This window comes from Hippocampus guttulatus, chromosome 6, assembly GCF_054856545.1.
Source record: "Hippocampus guttulatus isolate MCC_2025c chromosome 6, RoL_Hgut_1.0, whole genome shotgun sequence".
NCBI lineage: Eukaryota > Metazoa > Chordata > Actinopteri > Syngnathiformes > Syngnathidae > Hippocampus > Hippocampus guttulatus.
The window spans coordinates 2,080,559-2,096,843 of record NC_141266.1 but is presented as its reverse complement, the minus strand read 5'-3'; the positions used below and the strand labels follow the sequence as shown (position 1 = coordinate 2,096,843).

At 41.7% G+C, this 16,285-nt stretch overlaps 1 protein-coding gene and 1 long non-coding RNA gene across 6 annotated transcripts in view; both read right to left on the bottom strand.

Moving 5' to 3' along the window:
• Positions 1-1,466: 1,466 nt before the first annotated feature.
• Positions 1,467-16,285, bottom strand: part of ano10a (anoctamin 10a) — a 118,460-nt gene continuing 103,641 nt past the window's right edge. For all 5 annotated transcript variants that reach the window (XM_086112645.1, XM_086112643.1, XM_086112644.1 and 2 more), the window contains 2 exons: positions 7,973-8,089; positions 1,467-1,808 (listed from right to left, as the gene is read on the bottom strand). In XM_086112645.1, the coding sequence (XP_085968771.1) occupies positions 1,758-1,808; positions 7,973-8,089 (168 nt within the window). In that variant the 3' untranslated portion in view covers positions 1,467-1,757. The remainder of the gene's footprint in view (positions 1,809-7,972; positions 8,090-16,285) is intronic.
• LOC147203276 (uncharacterized) lies at positions 8,946-12,314 on the bottom strand. The gene is made up of 2 exons (XR_015101081.1): positions 9,158-12,314; positions 8,946-9,085 (listed from the first exon to the last, which is right to left on the bottom strand). It is a non-coding gene; the product is annotated as an uncharacterized LOC147203276 (long non-coding RNA).

Below are 16,285 nucleotides of genomic sequence, written 5' to 3'. Positions count from 1 at the left end.
CCCGCTCCCACGCGGTCGTCGCTGGCTCCCTCGCGGTCGTCGTTGGTTCCCTCGCTGTCGTCGCTCGCTCTCTCGCCGTCATCACTGGCTCCCTCGCGGTTGCTGGCTGGACGTCTCCTGGGTCCCTCGTGGTCGCTGGCTCCCTTGCGGTCGTCGCCGACTCCCTCACGCTCGCTGGCTGGCTGCCTCCCGGCTCTCTCACGCGCGCAGGCTGGTTGTCTCCCGGCTCCCTGTCTCCCGGCTCCCTCGCGGTCACTGGCTCCCCTGCAGTCGTCGCTGGTTTCCTCTCGGTCGTCTCTGGCTCCCTTGCGGTCGTCGCTGGCTCCCTTGCGGTCGTCGCTGGCTCCCTCGCGGTGGTCGCTGGCTGGTTGTCTCCCGGCTTCCTCGCGGTCGCTCCAGCTCCAGTACTGCCATTGAGGTAATCAGTTTTTCTCTGAAGCCATATTGATTTTCACTTAATAACACATTTTTGTATGAAGTTATGAAGTCTGCAAGAAAATAGTTTTTCTAATATTTTTGAGAATTGTGGTAGCAGTGATATTGGTCGATAATTTGTAAATAAGTGTCTTTCTCCACTTTTAAAAATTGGAATGACTTTTGCTGTTTGTTTTCATTTTTGATGGAAAAATACCAGCTATAAATGAGAGGTTGCATCTGTGTGTAAAAGGTCACACTACGAGTTCAATAATCTGTTTTAGTATTGTCATATCAATATTAAAGTAATCAGTTGACTTTTTATTTTGAAATGTTTTTACAATATTTAATATTTCATTCTGATTCACAGCAGTAAGAAACATTGTGGAAGAGTTTTTTCCCATGTATTTATCTATTTCAAAAGAATTGATTGGATCAGGAATTTGTTTTGCGAGGTTACTACCGATAGTAACAAAATACTCATTAAATTCCTTTGCTATTTCTGCAGTTCTCTTAATAATGGTATTTTCGTCTTTCATAAAGTACTCTGGATAATCTGCTTTTTAGAGCTATTTTTAATTACATAATTCAATATTTCTGCTTCAAATTGACCATATACGGTTAATTAGGATGGAATCCACCTGCACACGTTCCCAAATGCAAGTCTAATTAAGGGAACATGTCATACAGGTGTGTGTGCGCACGGCTTGATAGGTCTGACTTTTATCGGTACGCCATCTTCAGCTGTTCAACATACACCCAATTTTCGTTAGAATCCTGCACACTGATCATGAGACCTCTGAGCAGTTTTTAACTGAATTCTCAGAATAGCTGGTAATTTCAAGGAGACTGGGTACAATGATAGTGAAGCAGATTTTTTTTAAACACACGACCTCCAGTATCCAAATGAAATTCAAAATGGTGGTCTTTTGATTCATATCGTGTAGACTACTCTTCATCAGTTTTGTCTTAAAAGTATTTTTAGGCTGAGTGGGTTCAAAGGTTCTGTGAGCTAAGTGCACCACTTAAAACAAACACACCATAAAACGACATAGTTCAAAACCCATTTACTTCAAGCATTTAATATAACCACATTATTTTTATGAATTAGAGGTTTTTTCAATCAAGCTCAGCTGATGAAAAAAACATTTGTTTTGAGTTTTTGGTGGAATATATTCATTTGTGTTGTCCAAGTTTCTTTTCCCTCCAATTATTTGGATTTCAAGCATTTATGACAGCAATTTCTTTTACACAGCAGCATAGTGAGATATCAGAGATTTTAAATAATCTGAAGTTTTTTCCAGATGTAAATGCCGTTGAGGTCATCAATAGGCATTGATTCCTCACTCTTCTTCATGGGCAACTCTTCTTAGCCTTGGGACTGCAAACATTTTCTGAAACACAGAACAAACACACATTTTATGGTGTCAAGTTCATATGTTTTTTTTTAATTCTAAAAAATCGGGTTGATTTCAGAAGAGATTGTGATGGTCCTTACTTTTTGATTTCTAAAAGGTGAATGCAAAGCTATTAAAAAACAGTCTACACCCTTTACAGCAAAATGAAGACTTTAAAATCTCTCTGAAGGCTATCAGGGCTGTGAAATGAAAAAGAGAAAATCCGAGGAAAGTCAGGAGGGGGTCTGGGGGGGGGGGGGACAGCCCCAAAGTATAAGCCGGGTGTCTGGGGCCCTACCATATTCTGAGCATTTCCTGCAAAAAAATAATTGGTCTCAATAAGTAAATATTTACTCGTTTTGGTCTCCATTTTCTCTTTTAACTTGTTTAAAATATATATTTTTCTTTTTCATGGCATCTTAACTGTGTCTGAACAAGGTCAACTCAAACCCTGCTGCTCCTGTGCCCTCCGTGAAATATCTAATAATTGCACATCTAATTAATCTCTTCATCAAAATAGAAGTAAAAAAAGAAAACAATTTAAAGAAATGTTTATAAAAGAAAACTTCAATGGGTCTCTCTCTCTCTATATATATATATACTGTATATATTAGAGCTGTCAAACGATTAAAATCCATCCATCCATTTTCCGAACCGCTTGATCCTCACTAGGGTCGCGGGGGGTGCTGGAGCCTATCCCAGCCATCTCCGGGCAGTAGGCGGGGGACACCCTGAATCAGTTGCCAGCCAATCGCAGGGCACACAGAGACGAACAACCATCCACGCCCACACTCACACCTAGGGACAATTTAGAGTGTCCAATCAGCCTGACATGCATGTTTTTGGAATGTGGGAGGAAACCGGAGCACCCGGAGAAAACCCACGCAGGCCCGGGGAGAACATGCAAACTCCACACAGGGAGGCCGGAGCTGGAATCGAACCCGGCACCTCTGCACTGTGAAGCCGACGTGCTAACCACTGGACTACCGGGCCGCCCAACGATTAAAATATTTAATCTAATTAAAAATGCAACTGTCATAATTAACTCAAATTCACAAAAAATTAATCGTGATTACTCACGCATTTTTTATCGTTTCTGAATTTCCTTTTATAGTTTTTTTGTCCTATTTTCCCCCATTTTAATGCTCTCATCAACATGGAATCATGAGCTGCTTTAACAGCACTTTTTATGGAATCAAAACAGAGCAATATAACATTATAAAGTGCACATCTAAGGTAAACTAGTACTCAGCCTATAGTGGATTTAAGCCATGGTTGCATACTACGTTTTTCTCAAGTTTGCTTTGAACACAGCAGTCAGGCTATGTTCATTCTGTTGGTCCTTCTTGCGCGGAAGTCTCTCTACGGTTTTGTGTAGACATCATTTTGGATGACTACACTTGGTTCGATGACAACACTGGAGACGTTTTATTTTCGCTAGGTCGCTACCACTGCACCGCTGAACTCTCGACGTGCCACAGTGTCAGACGAACACAGAGAAGCTCCACCCGCTTTATTTATATGGACACGGAACACTGTAACCTTCCACACAAAATAGTTCCAAACAAGTAACAATCGCGTCAGTGGCATACGTCGTATTCGACAGGCTACCTGCTCTTTATTCACCAGAGGCTCATCAACCTAGTCTCTTATTTCTCTCCCGAAACAGTGTCTTTTCCCGCTTGGTGTACCTTAGCCTTCTCCGCTACGTACAATCTCTGTACACAGCTTGTAATGGAGGCTCTCGCTGGCAATCCGTAGTGGAGTCGTTAGATGCAATGCGAATGATTTCAGCTTGAGTCGAGCTGTGGACAATGTTGACAGGCTTGCATGCAGTAGCCATACATTTAGCTATGGCTTCAGCAAATTTGTTCTTCGTCGTGTCATCCATTTTCTTCGCTTTGAAATGATCCATAGCTGTCTGTCTAAGACGAAGGGGCGGAGTACTCACGTCAGCTGTGTGCTTGGCCATTAAGTGGTATTTCAGACTCGACGTGCTGTGATGATAGCTCAGTTTACGACTGCAAAACATCCAGGTAACTTTAGTCTTGTCAGTGGAACAATCTGGCAACTTTTTAAGAGTAAACTTTCCATTCATAAACTCTTTAAGTACTGTATCCGTTTTCGGTGTTTTGCGCTGCCGTGGCTGGCAAAACAAACGTTCGTGGACCTGTGCAGCGCGCTTGTTGTTTTGTTTCTGGTTTATTTATAGAGCAACGTAACATCCGCTGTGACGTGTTAATTTAATCCAGTTAAAATTCATTTAAATTAATGCCAATAAAAATGCGCTAAACTGACAGCTCTAATATATATATATATGTATGTACCACTACCGTTCAAAAGTTTGGGGTCACATTGAAATTTCCTTATTTTTGAAGGAAAAGCACTGTACTTTTCAATGAAGATCATTTTAAACTAGTCTTAAGTTTAAAGAAATACACTCTATACATTGCTAATGTGGTAAATGACTATTCTAGCTGTAAATGTCTGGTTTTTGGTGCAATATCTACATAGGTGTATAGAGGCCCATTTCCAGCAACTATCACTCCAGTGTTCTAATGGTACAATGTGTTTGCTCATTGGCTCAGAAGGCTAACAGATGATTAGAAAACCCTTGTGCAATCATGTTCACACATCTAAAAACAGTTTAGCTCGTTACAGAAGCTACAAAACTGACCTTCCTGTGAGCAGATTGAGTTTCTGGAGCATCACATTTGTGGGGTCAATTAAACGCTCAAAATGGCCAGAAAAAGATAAGTTTCATCTGAAACTCGACAGTCTATTCTTGTTCTTAGAAATGAAGGCTATTCCATGCGAGAAATTGCTAAGAAATTGAAGATTTCCTACAACGGTGTGTACTACTCCCTTCAGAGGACAGCACAAACAGGCTCTAACCAGAGTCGAAAAAGAAGTGGGAGGCCGCGTTGCACAACTGAGCAAGAAGATAAGTACATTAGAGTCTCTAGTTTGAGAAAAGGACGCCTCACAGGTCCCCAACTGGCATCTTCATTAAATAGTACCCGCAAAACACCAGTGTCAACATCTACAGTGAAGAGGCGGCTGCGGGATTCTGGGCAGAGTGGCAAAGAAAAAGCCATATCTGAGACTGGCCAACAAAAGTAAAAGATTAAGATGGGCAAAATAACACAGACATTGGACAGAGGAAGACTGGAAAAAAGTGTTGTGGGCGGATGAATCCAAGTTTGAGGTGTTTGGATCACAAAGAAGAATGTTTGTGAGACGCAGAACAAATGAAAAGATGCTGGACGAATGCCTGACGCCATCTGTTAAGCATGGAGGAGGTAATGTGATGGTCTGGGGTTGCTTTGGTGCTGGTAAGGTGGGAGATTTGTACAGGGTAAAAGGGATTCTGAATAAGGAAGGCTATCACTCCATTTTGCAACGCCATGCCATACCCAGTGGACAGCGCTTGATTGGAGCCAATTTCATCCTACAACAGGACAATGACCCCAAACACACCTCCAAATTGTACGAGAACTATTTAGAGCAGAAGCAGGCAGCTGGTATTCTATCGGTAATGGAGTGGCCAGCGCAGTCACCAGATCTGAACCCCATTGAGCTGTTGTGGGAGCAGCTTGACCGTATGGTACGCAAGAAGTGCCCATCTAACCAATCCAACTTGTGGGAGCTGCTTCTGGAAGCGTGGGGTGCAATTTCTCCAGATTACCTCAACAAATTAACAGCTAGAATGCTAAAGGTCTGCAATGCCGTAATTGCTGCAAATGGAGGATTCTTTGACGAAAGCAAAGTTTGATGTAAAAAAAATCTTATTTCAAATACAAATCATTATTTCTAACTTTGTCAATGTCTTGACTCTATTTTCTATTCATTTCACAACGTTTGGTGGTGAATAAGTGTGACTTTTCATGGAAAACGCAAAATTGTTTGGGTGACCCCAAACTTTTGAACGGTAGTGTATATACACACACACACACACACACACACACACACACACACACACACACACACACACACACACACACACACACACACACACATACAATTTGATCGAACATCTTAAACTTTAATCAGAATCTAAACAAAATTATTTCATTAATGATTATATCTACCTGATAATCTGTATTTCAACAATTTCAAATTCACTAGTTCGGAATGTTTCATCCTTGTACGTGGTCCACCAAACACGTCCTCCCACCTGATCCTTTCTTGATATCTTGGTGGCATAGCACGCAGTAAGCCCTGCCCGGTTTCTTGATTTTACGAATGTGTTCATGCAGGTACTTGTACCCGACTTTAGGTTCAAGCCAATTCCAATTCCATGGGTTTTTGATGCCGTTTTCCTTGTCGATTTTTTTCACATCGTCTTTCTCACCGTCTCCCCGTTGCACAATATCCCTTCTTGCGACAGACATTCTATCATATTCTCGTAGCAAACCTTGAGTACTGGCAGTGTTTTTTCTGATCAGTAAGTGTGAAAGTGAATACCGAGACAGGAAAGACAGAAGTTGATGCGAATGCCGTATGGCATTCATTGCAATGTTGTAAAAATAGGAAGTATGGCAATGTCGTTCATCGGTGAAATTCACGTCCGCGGTGCCAAGTCACGTTATTTTATTCTATTTAATTTTTTTTTACGAAATGCACTCAGGAGTGGCACCCAATTTTCGTTGTATGCTATACAATGACAATAAAGGCGATTCTGATTCTCATTTCAGCCTGCGTTAAGATCTTGTCGGCTTTGCCGAGTTGCAGACAAAACATGTTCTACGCTCAGCTGGTGCAAAACTCCGCTTGTCCGACTGTATCGAGCCGCGGTGTATGAGGCACGGTCGCTGCACAAGGCTATTAAAGCCAAGCAGACCCCTACCCTACGAATGATTTTAATGTGAAATAGAGGTCTTGTGACAATTATATTTTTCACAACAGAATCCGTGGAATTCTGCGAATCTGCGGAAATTTCACAGCCCTGGCTATTGATTGTTCTTGGTACTTAAGCGGCCACAGGCAAGACCAGAGTATTGCTCAGCTTCACCCTGTTTCTGTTGACAGTCTTGGAGGGATTGATTGCCACTTTGGCTAATTAATGCTCCTTGAGAGGCAGCAGAAACTGATAGCATTGCCGGCCTGTTCCGAAAACAATCGTTTGGCGATGCTGCTTATCCTTCACCTCTCCCATTCTCCTGACCTGTATGTTTCTATTCACGCAGTCAAGACTGCCTATGTTTTGGCGTATTGGCAGTGACATGATACAGATTTTTCGCTGACACAATTCACCAGTCCAGACAATGCATACACATCCCTGGCACTTAGTTGGCTTTCTCAGACACTCTCCCCGTGGTGGTGGTGCAGGTGTGCTGAGGATGTGCTTGCCTGAAGTGGCTTGGCTGCAAGACAGGGCGCCTGGGGTGGGTCACGTTTTTTTCCCATCGACATGTGCATGTTTTTATGTCATAATGTTTTATTAAACATTCTATGTGACAAAGTTGTTTACCGAGTTAAACAATGCTCTGTCAAAGAGAACAGCTTGCGCCTTGGGTTTCCTTTTCCCTTCCCTCTCCCTAATGCAGTAGTTCTGAACCTGGGTTCAATCGAACCCTAGGGGTTCAGTGAAGCGGTCTCAGGGGTTCGACGGAGCCTCTGCCATGGAGGTTAAGACGCACCCGACTCAACATGTCAATTAGTTATGACACCTCCGCTTGACCATCACTGGCTGCAGATATCACATGACATTGCTTGTCCAATCAGTGCTGGGGAAATTTAGTTCGCTCATTAGTCTACGAATGACTGTTGTGATACTACGTCGTAAAATTTAAAAAAAACCTCATACTTATGTCTTGAAATTTTATTTACTTTTTTCTGTTCTTAATAAATGTGTTTTTTAAATGTTGAATTTGTAAAAATTCATATTTTGTTTTTCACTAATGAAGGGTTCGGTGAATGTGCATATGAGGTGATTGGGTTCTGTACCTCTAACATAGTTAAAAACCACTGCCCTAGTGTTTTCCTTCACAACTAAGATTTTGGGGTGCTGAAAAGCGAATACCGACAAGCCCTTGTGCCCTGCCTCTCTTTGTTGGTCATTGTTTTTCATGTTTCTTGGAAAACTGTGCCTGTGAAGTTAATTTTGCTGCTTGATCACCTGCAATGACAAGAAGAACAATTCCAAGTTTTGGTTTTACCTTCTTTTTGAGGGCCTCCATTGATTCAAATTCCAGACGAGCCAGTTTGATCTGGATGTGTTTGGGAACATCTGGGACCAAGAAGGCTAGGAAAAACTTGAAGGCCAACAATCCATGCTGAAATTACAATTCAAAATAGGAAAAATATTTGTTTTTATGGTGTTTTGATCTTAAATACTGGCATCAATATCTTTTTTCTTGAACAAAACAAACATGCTAAGAACAAGAGATTAATATGACAAAAGAATTATCGAACTATAACATGTCACAAAAACATTTGATGGCACAGTGTACCTGGACTTCTTTTGCTACCAGTGCATAATAAGTAGAAATTTGTGCTTACATCGTCCATACATGTTTGCCACAAATCTGTATGTTCAGAGTTGAATTTGAGAATACTCTGCCAACAAATTTAGAACTTCCTCAGACCACGCTTTCAAAAAAAAAAACAAAAAAAACAAAAAACAATGAAACATCTTTTACCAAGCATGAATCACATATTAAAACTACAGTCATTTATAACAATGATAACTTTAACTGTAAAAGTAATGTATACTGGGGACTTGCGTTGGCTAATATCCTAAATAACAATGAAAAGGACACTTCAAAAGTGTATCCACAATCCTTTTAACTTATTGAATACCACCCCTTTTCACTGGAGCAACCCCCTCAATCCCTCACATTTTACTGAATTTTGACTGATTTGCTAGGCCCACAGAATTTTCTGTTCTATGGCTATACATACATGCAACCTGCCAAAAGAAAGCTTTCTCCGTTCGTTGGCAATCAGCATTAGAAAACTGCTAAGTTTTATGGCAAAGGCTGATTTTCTGCAGAAATCCAGAGAAAATGAGCTTTTTGTAAAAGCATGCATTTCAAGCATCATTTCAAGTTTGACACTATTTTTTGCTTTTGTGGCAGCTCAAATACCTCAATAATGTGTTCCTCCTACAAAAGAACATTACAAATAATGTTTTTGTCGCAAAATAATTTATTTGCACACAACAAAACTATTGAACTATGAACAAAAGTGCAGCTGTGGAGAAGATGGTTTTTGGCTTCCATCCAGTTTGTCACCACATCGATTCATCCCACCACGTCCAGATGCACGACCTATAAATTATAGAAACATAAAAAGTTGCAAATATATCTTGCAGCAGAGTGAGGTACAATAATTTTATTTACCTTTCTTTCCACCACCAAAGCGAGGAGTCGTCATCTTTTGGCTTCTGGTTGGACAATCTGTAATGTATAGAAGTATGTACAATTACCACACTTTTATTTTTCAATTTTTTTTATTGTTGCTTTCCACTTACATTTCAACATCTCTCACACACAGACACATACATGCTCGCACACTGCTATTTACACCATTCATTCCACGTTGCTCAGCATCCAATTTGAAATGAAATGGAATATGAATTTAACACTAGTGGTTTTAGCAGAGCTGAGCGGACCAAATGTGTCCTGTTTTTTTTTTGTTTGTTTTTTGAAAACCTATGGCGACATGCAAGTCAGCGCATATTTTCATCCACATCTACGAGACGCATCAACCGTACATAAATGATTAGTGTTACTGGCAACTTCATAGAACAGCGGGGAATGTAGCCGTACATAAAAGTGACTGATGAGGCATAAGAAGTGATGAAGTTTTGAATGGGAACTTGCAAGCTAGTCAGCGGTTACCTCCTCGTTCCAGCGGCTCTGGCGAGGACTCTCAGCTGCTTTCCGTTATGTCCGAAGGCACGTATTCGTCCGACAGATCGGGATCCAAATCGCTCTCCAATTCATCGTTTTCGCCGTCGTCTACGAGACGATTCCAACGAATCGCTGACGTGTGCCCGGCGTCGGCCATGCAGCCTCTTTGCCGTCATCGCTGGAAGTCGCCGGGGAGACGATTTGTGGGCGACGTGGGGCATCGGGAGGCACAAAATGCTCTGCCAAGCGATGATCGCTGACGTGGAGCAAGTTCATCTTCATCAGATGAACTCGAAACTCGGCGTGAGCTATGCGGGCTGCGTGTAGCACGCCATGTTTATGCAGGCCGACGTTCGTTTGACGGGTGCCGCTTTCGATTAGTGACCGAAGCGTCATTTTCTCTTCCACACAAACACCATCTCCTTTGTTGTTTTGTTTCGAGGACGTTTTTATACCGAAAAATAAAATCATTTTTAGTTAGTTATTTCCTTTTCTCCATCGTTGCTAGTTGCTAATGTTCCAATCCACTATACACATACGCCCCTCCTTCACTGTACGCCCTTTCTACTCCTCCTGCGGCGTGATCCTGGTTGATTTTTGCACCACTGCCACCCGATGGCCATTTTTTTGCTATTTAACATTGCCGTCAAGCCTAATCCTGTGGTGAGAAGTTGCATCGGACTCTCTTGCACCCTCCCCCATGAAAACACGTGATTGACGTATTAATACGTCAAGGGGAGGGAACGGCTATGCGCAAATTGACGTATTTATACGTCAAAAGGTGTAAATGAGTTAAGTGCTGTGTGTGCTGTATGAATATGGATAGCACAGGTGTCAAATTCAATACCAGATCGCGACAGCAAATCATGTATGTCAACTTGCTTGATCTTTGCTAAAATCTGGACGGAAATGTCACATTGTCTTGTGTAATAAATAACGTTGAGATTCTGCAATAATTTTGTTACCCTGTTTACACTCCTTTAAACAATAATTAAACAAACTATTACAATTGATTTGGCTGACTTCAAAACTAGTAATCCATGAATTTGCTGTATCCAAGTAATAATGCGATGAGATGCACTATTTTTGTGGTTTCCGAATGGTCTAAGGCAGGATGTCACTCCAAAGTGGTCTGTGACACCCCTGTGGAACTGGGAGTCGCGGCTTGGAATTGAAGCTGATTTACATGGGACAGGAAATAGGGGTGTTCACACGGCACACATTTGCTCCGGCGCTGCACCGATGTATTTTGTTGCGATATATTTTACCCCGCAGCAAATTGTGTGGAGTGTTCACACGTACAAAGCCGCTGAGCATGTCAGCACCGGCACAGCGTCGGTGCAGCCCCACTTGCGTTCACACGGCAGTTTCTGCAGCGGAGCAAAACGACAGAAAACAAATGAGCTGTCGTGTTGGTTCTTTTTAAAACGTATACACAACTCAAGCGACGACTGGACAGGCACGTCCTTCTCCTTCTCGGTCTCCGTGCCTTCTGCTCGAGAGTGACCGCCCCCGAAAACGTAAATCAACGATGACTTCAATGACACTCAGAAAAGCAAACACGTAATGCGCCAAACAGAAAATCAAGAGAGGAAATCACAAAATAAATTATATGGGGGGCGGGGGGTTGTGAACACACAACAAAGGAACAAACTACACAAACAACTCCGAGACAGTCCAGTCTCCTACAAAAGGAAAGATGTTACCAGGCAAGGCTTGTGTCGTTATTAAACAAACACATGACGGATGTCCGACAGAGCACGAAAGCGACGCATTCTCGCCGTACGTAATCAACTCTTCACAAGCATTTGCTCTGGAGCAAATTTAACCCAGCTGCGTTCACACGTGCAAATTTACATCGGTGCTGCTTCGCAAACGAGCATTTGCTCTGGAGCAAATTTTTAACCCACCTCCCTGAGGTGGATCAAATTTGGTCCGGTGTAAGCTGTTTTCCGGGGCTACGCCGGAGCTAATTTGCACGTGTGAACGCTCTACTGGGGCAGCCCCGGCGTAGCACCGGACCAAATCTTGCCGTGTGAACACCCCTAAAATGAGCCGATGCCTTTTTCGTCAATGGACACTACAGCTTCTTGTTGCTTTCAAGCTTAGCTTGTAGCGGACGTCTGCACATTTTCAGCATGACATCTTTGATCCACTGGTGAAAGGACACTTTGAATCTTTCCTCTTTCATCCATAACTGCTTCAAACAACAAAGTGTATGAGGAAAAAGTGGTTAGGATTGCACGACTGTCTGTGTCTTATGTGTTGTGTTGTATTATTTTGTCATTTTATGTTAACTGTACTTTTAATGGTGACGTGGGCACCCGCAGCGGCTCCTCTTGTTGTCTCTTGTCTGGTTGAGAGGGAAGAAATGTCATCTGTGCTTTATGTTTCACATACAGCGCATTTGACAATAAAGTTGTACTTGTCTTGACTTGATGTATTGGATATATGCATTTCCGCCGCTGTCACTCAACAAGCACATTGACTTGAGTATGTGCATTCTGTTAGTGTGCAAACAAAGCCATCACATTTTCGATTTTATCCAAAGTTTCGGAGTTTTGTATTGACCAAGAACAGACGCTACAAAACTCGAAAAAGGATTCCTGAAATCGATTGACAAAAACTTCAAACATGACAAAATTATTCTTTCAAATCCTTACAATAATCTGAATTATATATGTTGTGTTGCTTCTGTAAAACACAATGTAAATGAACTGATCAATTGACATTGACTGCGATTGGCTGGCAACCAGTTCAGGGTCTCCGCCGCCGACTTCCCGATGAAGGCTGGGATCGGCTTCAGCACTCCCACGATGCCTTGTTGGCATTTGACGAGCATATGGTTGATTTATTTTCTGTCGCTTACAGTGTGAATGTCATGAATTTTATCAACAATGATAAAAGTCATTCCTTGCACAACCCAACTCAACTGTATTTATAGAGCACTTTAAAACAACCACCGCTGTATACGAAGTGCTGTACATGGACAAAGATCATATGTACATATCAAACAATAAAACAATAAATTAATAACAAAGACAGTAGAACGCACAAAAACAGTCAAACTAAAACTTGAGTCTGAGTCATGCCGAGTCAAAAGCCAAAGAATAGAAAAATATTTGGACAAGTTTTAAAGATGGGCAGCGAGGGGGAGGGACCAGCAACGGAAAAGGCTGAGCCTCCGCTTAGTTCTCGGTAGCTCTAATAATTTCTGGTCCACAGACCTGAGGCATCGGGCAGGTGTGTAGGTGAGGAGAAGCTCAGAGAGGTAAGGTGGAGTGAGGCCATTTCAAGATTTGAAAACCAATAATAGGATCTTAAAAAGAACTCTAAAATGTACAGTATATGGAGCCAGTGAAGGGATGCCAGAATAGGAGTTATGTGCTCCTTCTTACGAGTACCAGTAAGAGGTGAGCAGCCGCATTGTGGACCAACTGGTGATGCTGAATGGAGGATTGGCTGACTCCAAAGTAAAGTGCATAACTTACTATGAATGTTAACAACTTATCCAGTGTTTGTTCATTTATAACTCAATTAAATTTTTTATTTTTTTTCGTCTATATGCAAGTTTTCTGTCACATTGTTTAATTTAAAGCTCCTGTCAAATGGTTCTGCATATTGGCACATATTTTGTCATTCAAATCTTAAAAATGCCCTAATAAACTGAATGAAAAAGAATATTACACAAGTTTAAAAAGCATGTACGTAGAAAATAATACCCCACCAAAATAAGTGATTTTAGGCTTGTTTTCTGATGGTTTTCAGCAGACTATGCAACAGCCACATTCAAAGTCGAAAACTGCAACATTGGATTGATGTAAGACAGGGAAGATGAACCCACTTCTCTATCCTACAAAATACGACTGGTATGTCCCCATTTTGCATGTTATCTTTATACGATATTAACCAATTTAAAGATGTGAAAATACCTTGAAAACAAATGAATAAATGCTCTTGAATGCTCAAAATGTTGGAGAGGTGAGAAGTTGTCCTCGTTCGAAAGCAAGCCAAACAGCACAATTGTTGACTATCGGAATGTTTTGTTTTTAAGATGGCAACAAGTGAATCCTGTGAGCTTAGATACATTTAAGTAGATTTTTTTTCAACTCAATTGCTGTCATGATTCATTAGAGAAGGAAGGAAGCTGTCACGTGAGGGGCAAAATTTGGACAGGAGACGAAAGTCTTTGCATGCAAACATTCTTCGTAGAAAACAGCAGGGTTGGATGCAGCAGTGCATGGAAGGCTAAATGTCCAGGCAACCGAGTAACTCAGCATAAATATAGAAAAACATCAGGCCACGCACAACCCTGGGGACCAAAGCAACGAAAACATCAAAGATCCAAAGACCCAAACCCATTCACAGTCACAACAGTGCCCCCCACTTCAGGGGCACTGCCCGGTGCCTTTCCCGGCTTGTGAGGGGACTCAGAAGAAGTCTCGGAGGAGGGAAGGGTCAAGGATGAGGGATCTGGTCACATTGCGTCAGCTGTAGTGAATGCCCAACAATGCCTCTACTATCTATTGAAGCTGAAAGCACTCACATCCCCACATCTCTGATGGTGAACTTTTACAACTGTGCCATCATAGTGTTCTTATATGGATTTTTAGTGTGGTTCACTTGCTGCATTAAGGCAGACCAGAAGGCACTCCAGCAAGTGGTGGGCATTGACAGTGGCATAGCCAAAAATCTTTCATTGGGGTGGCCAGGGTGACCCCATGACTCAAATAGGGGAGGCCATAAGTTCATACCTGAAATGTTTAAATCAGTGCGTCTTAACAATGCCACTGTACCGTGTACAGGGCAACCTTGGGCTATGAGCACTGAGGAGTGGGCTGCACAAAATAATTTCTGCTTTGCGCTGGTGGCCCGTGGGGCAGTGAATGTTATCAATTCAGTACAGCGGAGCTGTTACAATTGTTCAGGAGTTACTCAGTTAAAATAGAGCTTTCTGCCACTTGGCAGCGATGAGGCAAATGCCAGTTATTGACCTGTACCCAATAAGTAGAAAAAGAAACCGAACAACAAATGTCATGACTAAGTGTAAAAAAAAACCCAAAACAAACAAATAAAGGAAATCCAAGTTGATGCACAATCTCACCAAAAGACCCTGACTTCTTTTGCATTCTCCCTGACCTCACTGTCCTTTCTTTCAAACATTTCATCGCTTGCCTAATAGATAAAGGAAAAGGAACCATTAAAATAGAGTAAACACATGACTTAACTTGTGTTTGGTGGGTCTGATACATGGGGTCACTGTACATGGAGCATATACACATAATTATCAAAATCCAATTAAAATTTCAGCAACATTTTCAAATGACAATCATATCATGAAAGACATTTCTTACTGTTGGATTGATTATTTTTAGTCATCATACATTCGCTTATGCTTGACATGATAAATAGATTATGCTTGCAAAGAAGAACGCTTATGCTTGCAATCATTAATTGACTATGCCTGCAATGAAGAACGCTTCTGCTTTTAATAAAGATAGATTCTTTATTATGTACTCACATTTGATCCATTATATACTCACTTTTATAATCAAGAATGCTTGGTGCACTGTGTGGAAGTTTAGGGACGCAACCACCTTTCCGAGGACGTGGTTGGGAAGAGAAAAGTGTTTAGACTAAACAGTGAGCAAGGTTGGACAGTGAATGGAGCCATCAACACCAGCTGCAACGTGATGTTTTTGTAACAATTGCACACATGTACGTAATTTACACTCACATACACACACATAGTCAAACAAGTTCAGTGTGTGTTCAACAGCCCCCACCCTTTAGGTTGGACACACCTATGTAGTAGCTTTCCCAATAAATGAGGGGGGTGAAAGGGGGAGATCGTTAGGGTGACGTGTGGAGAACTGAAACCGAACGCTTCTCCTCGTTCCCTCCTGGTACCAGAATTGAGTCTCCTGTCTCCTCCTTGTGTTTTATTCCTGAGTGTCAAATTGGACCAACCTCACACTTACCTTTGAATTTTTCTGACATCTTTCCAAGGTTTTTAAAAATGTTGAATATAAGCTCATCTAACAGTGGTCCAGCCAGACCTGTTCAAACAAGCTCTTCACAACTACCGGGTATATGAAGAAAAAGGTCTGCTTCATACTAAACAACAGTCATACAGAGAAAGACAATAATAGCATTTTAGTTTTACGGTGTTTTGTATTTACAGTGTTTTGTGGTTAAATAAAGAGGAAAAGTGACTAACCGTCATGCGGATGCACGCAAACACAGTCAGATGGACGGACACAGAAGTGATAGAATATTAATGTAACGTTGGCACCTATAATAAAAAGGATCTGGAATTGTCTTAATGTACAGGGTGGATCATTTTTAAAATATCAGTGACGGATCACACACACGTGAAAGTCTAAGAGAAAGTGGAGCCCAGGGCTCCTCCCCGCTATTTTGGTACCGCAGAGAGACTACGGATATCTGTGTCTGAAGTGCTTCAAAAGTAAGTCGCATACAACACATTGAGACCGGAATCGTTAATGTACCGTAATCATGGAAAACCTATGAGACATTGCAAGCTGCCACAACCAGTCCAGAAAGCTCTGATCTGTTTATCATTATGACATCCTATGGCCTTTTAACATCATT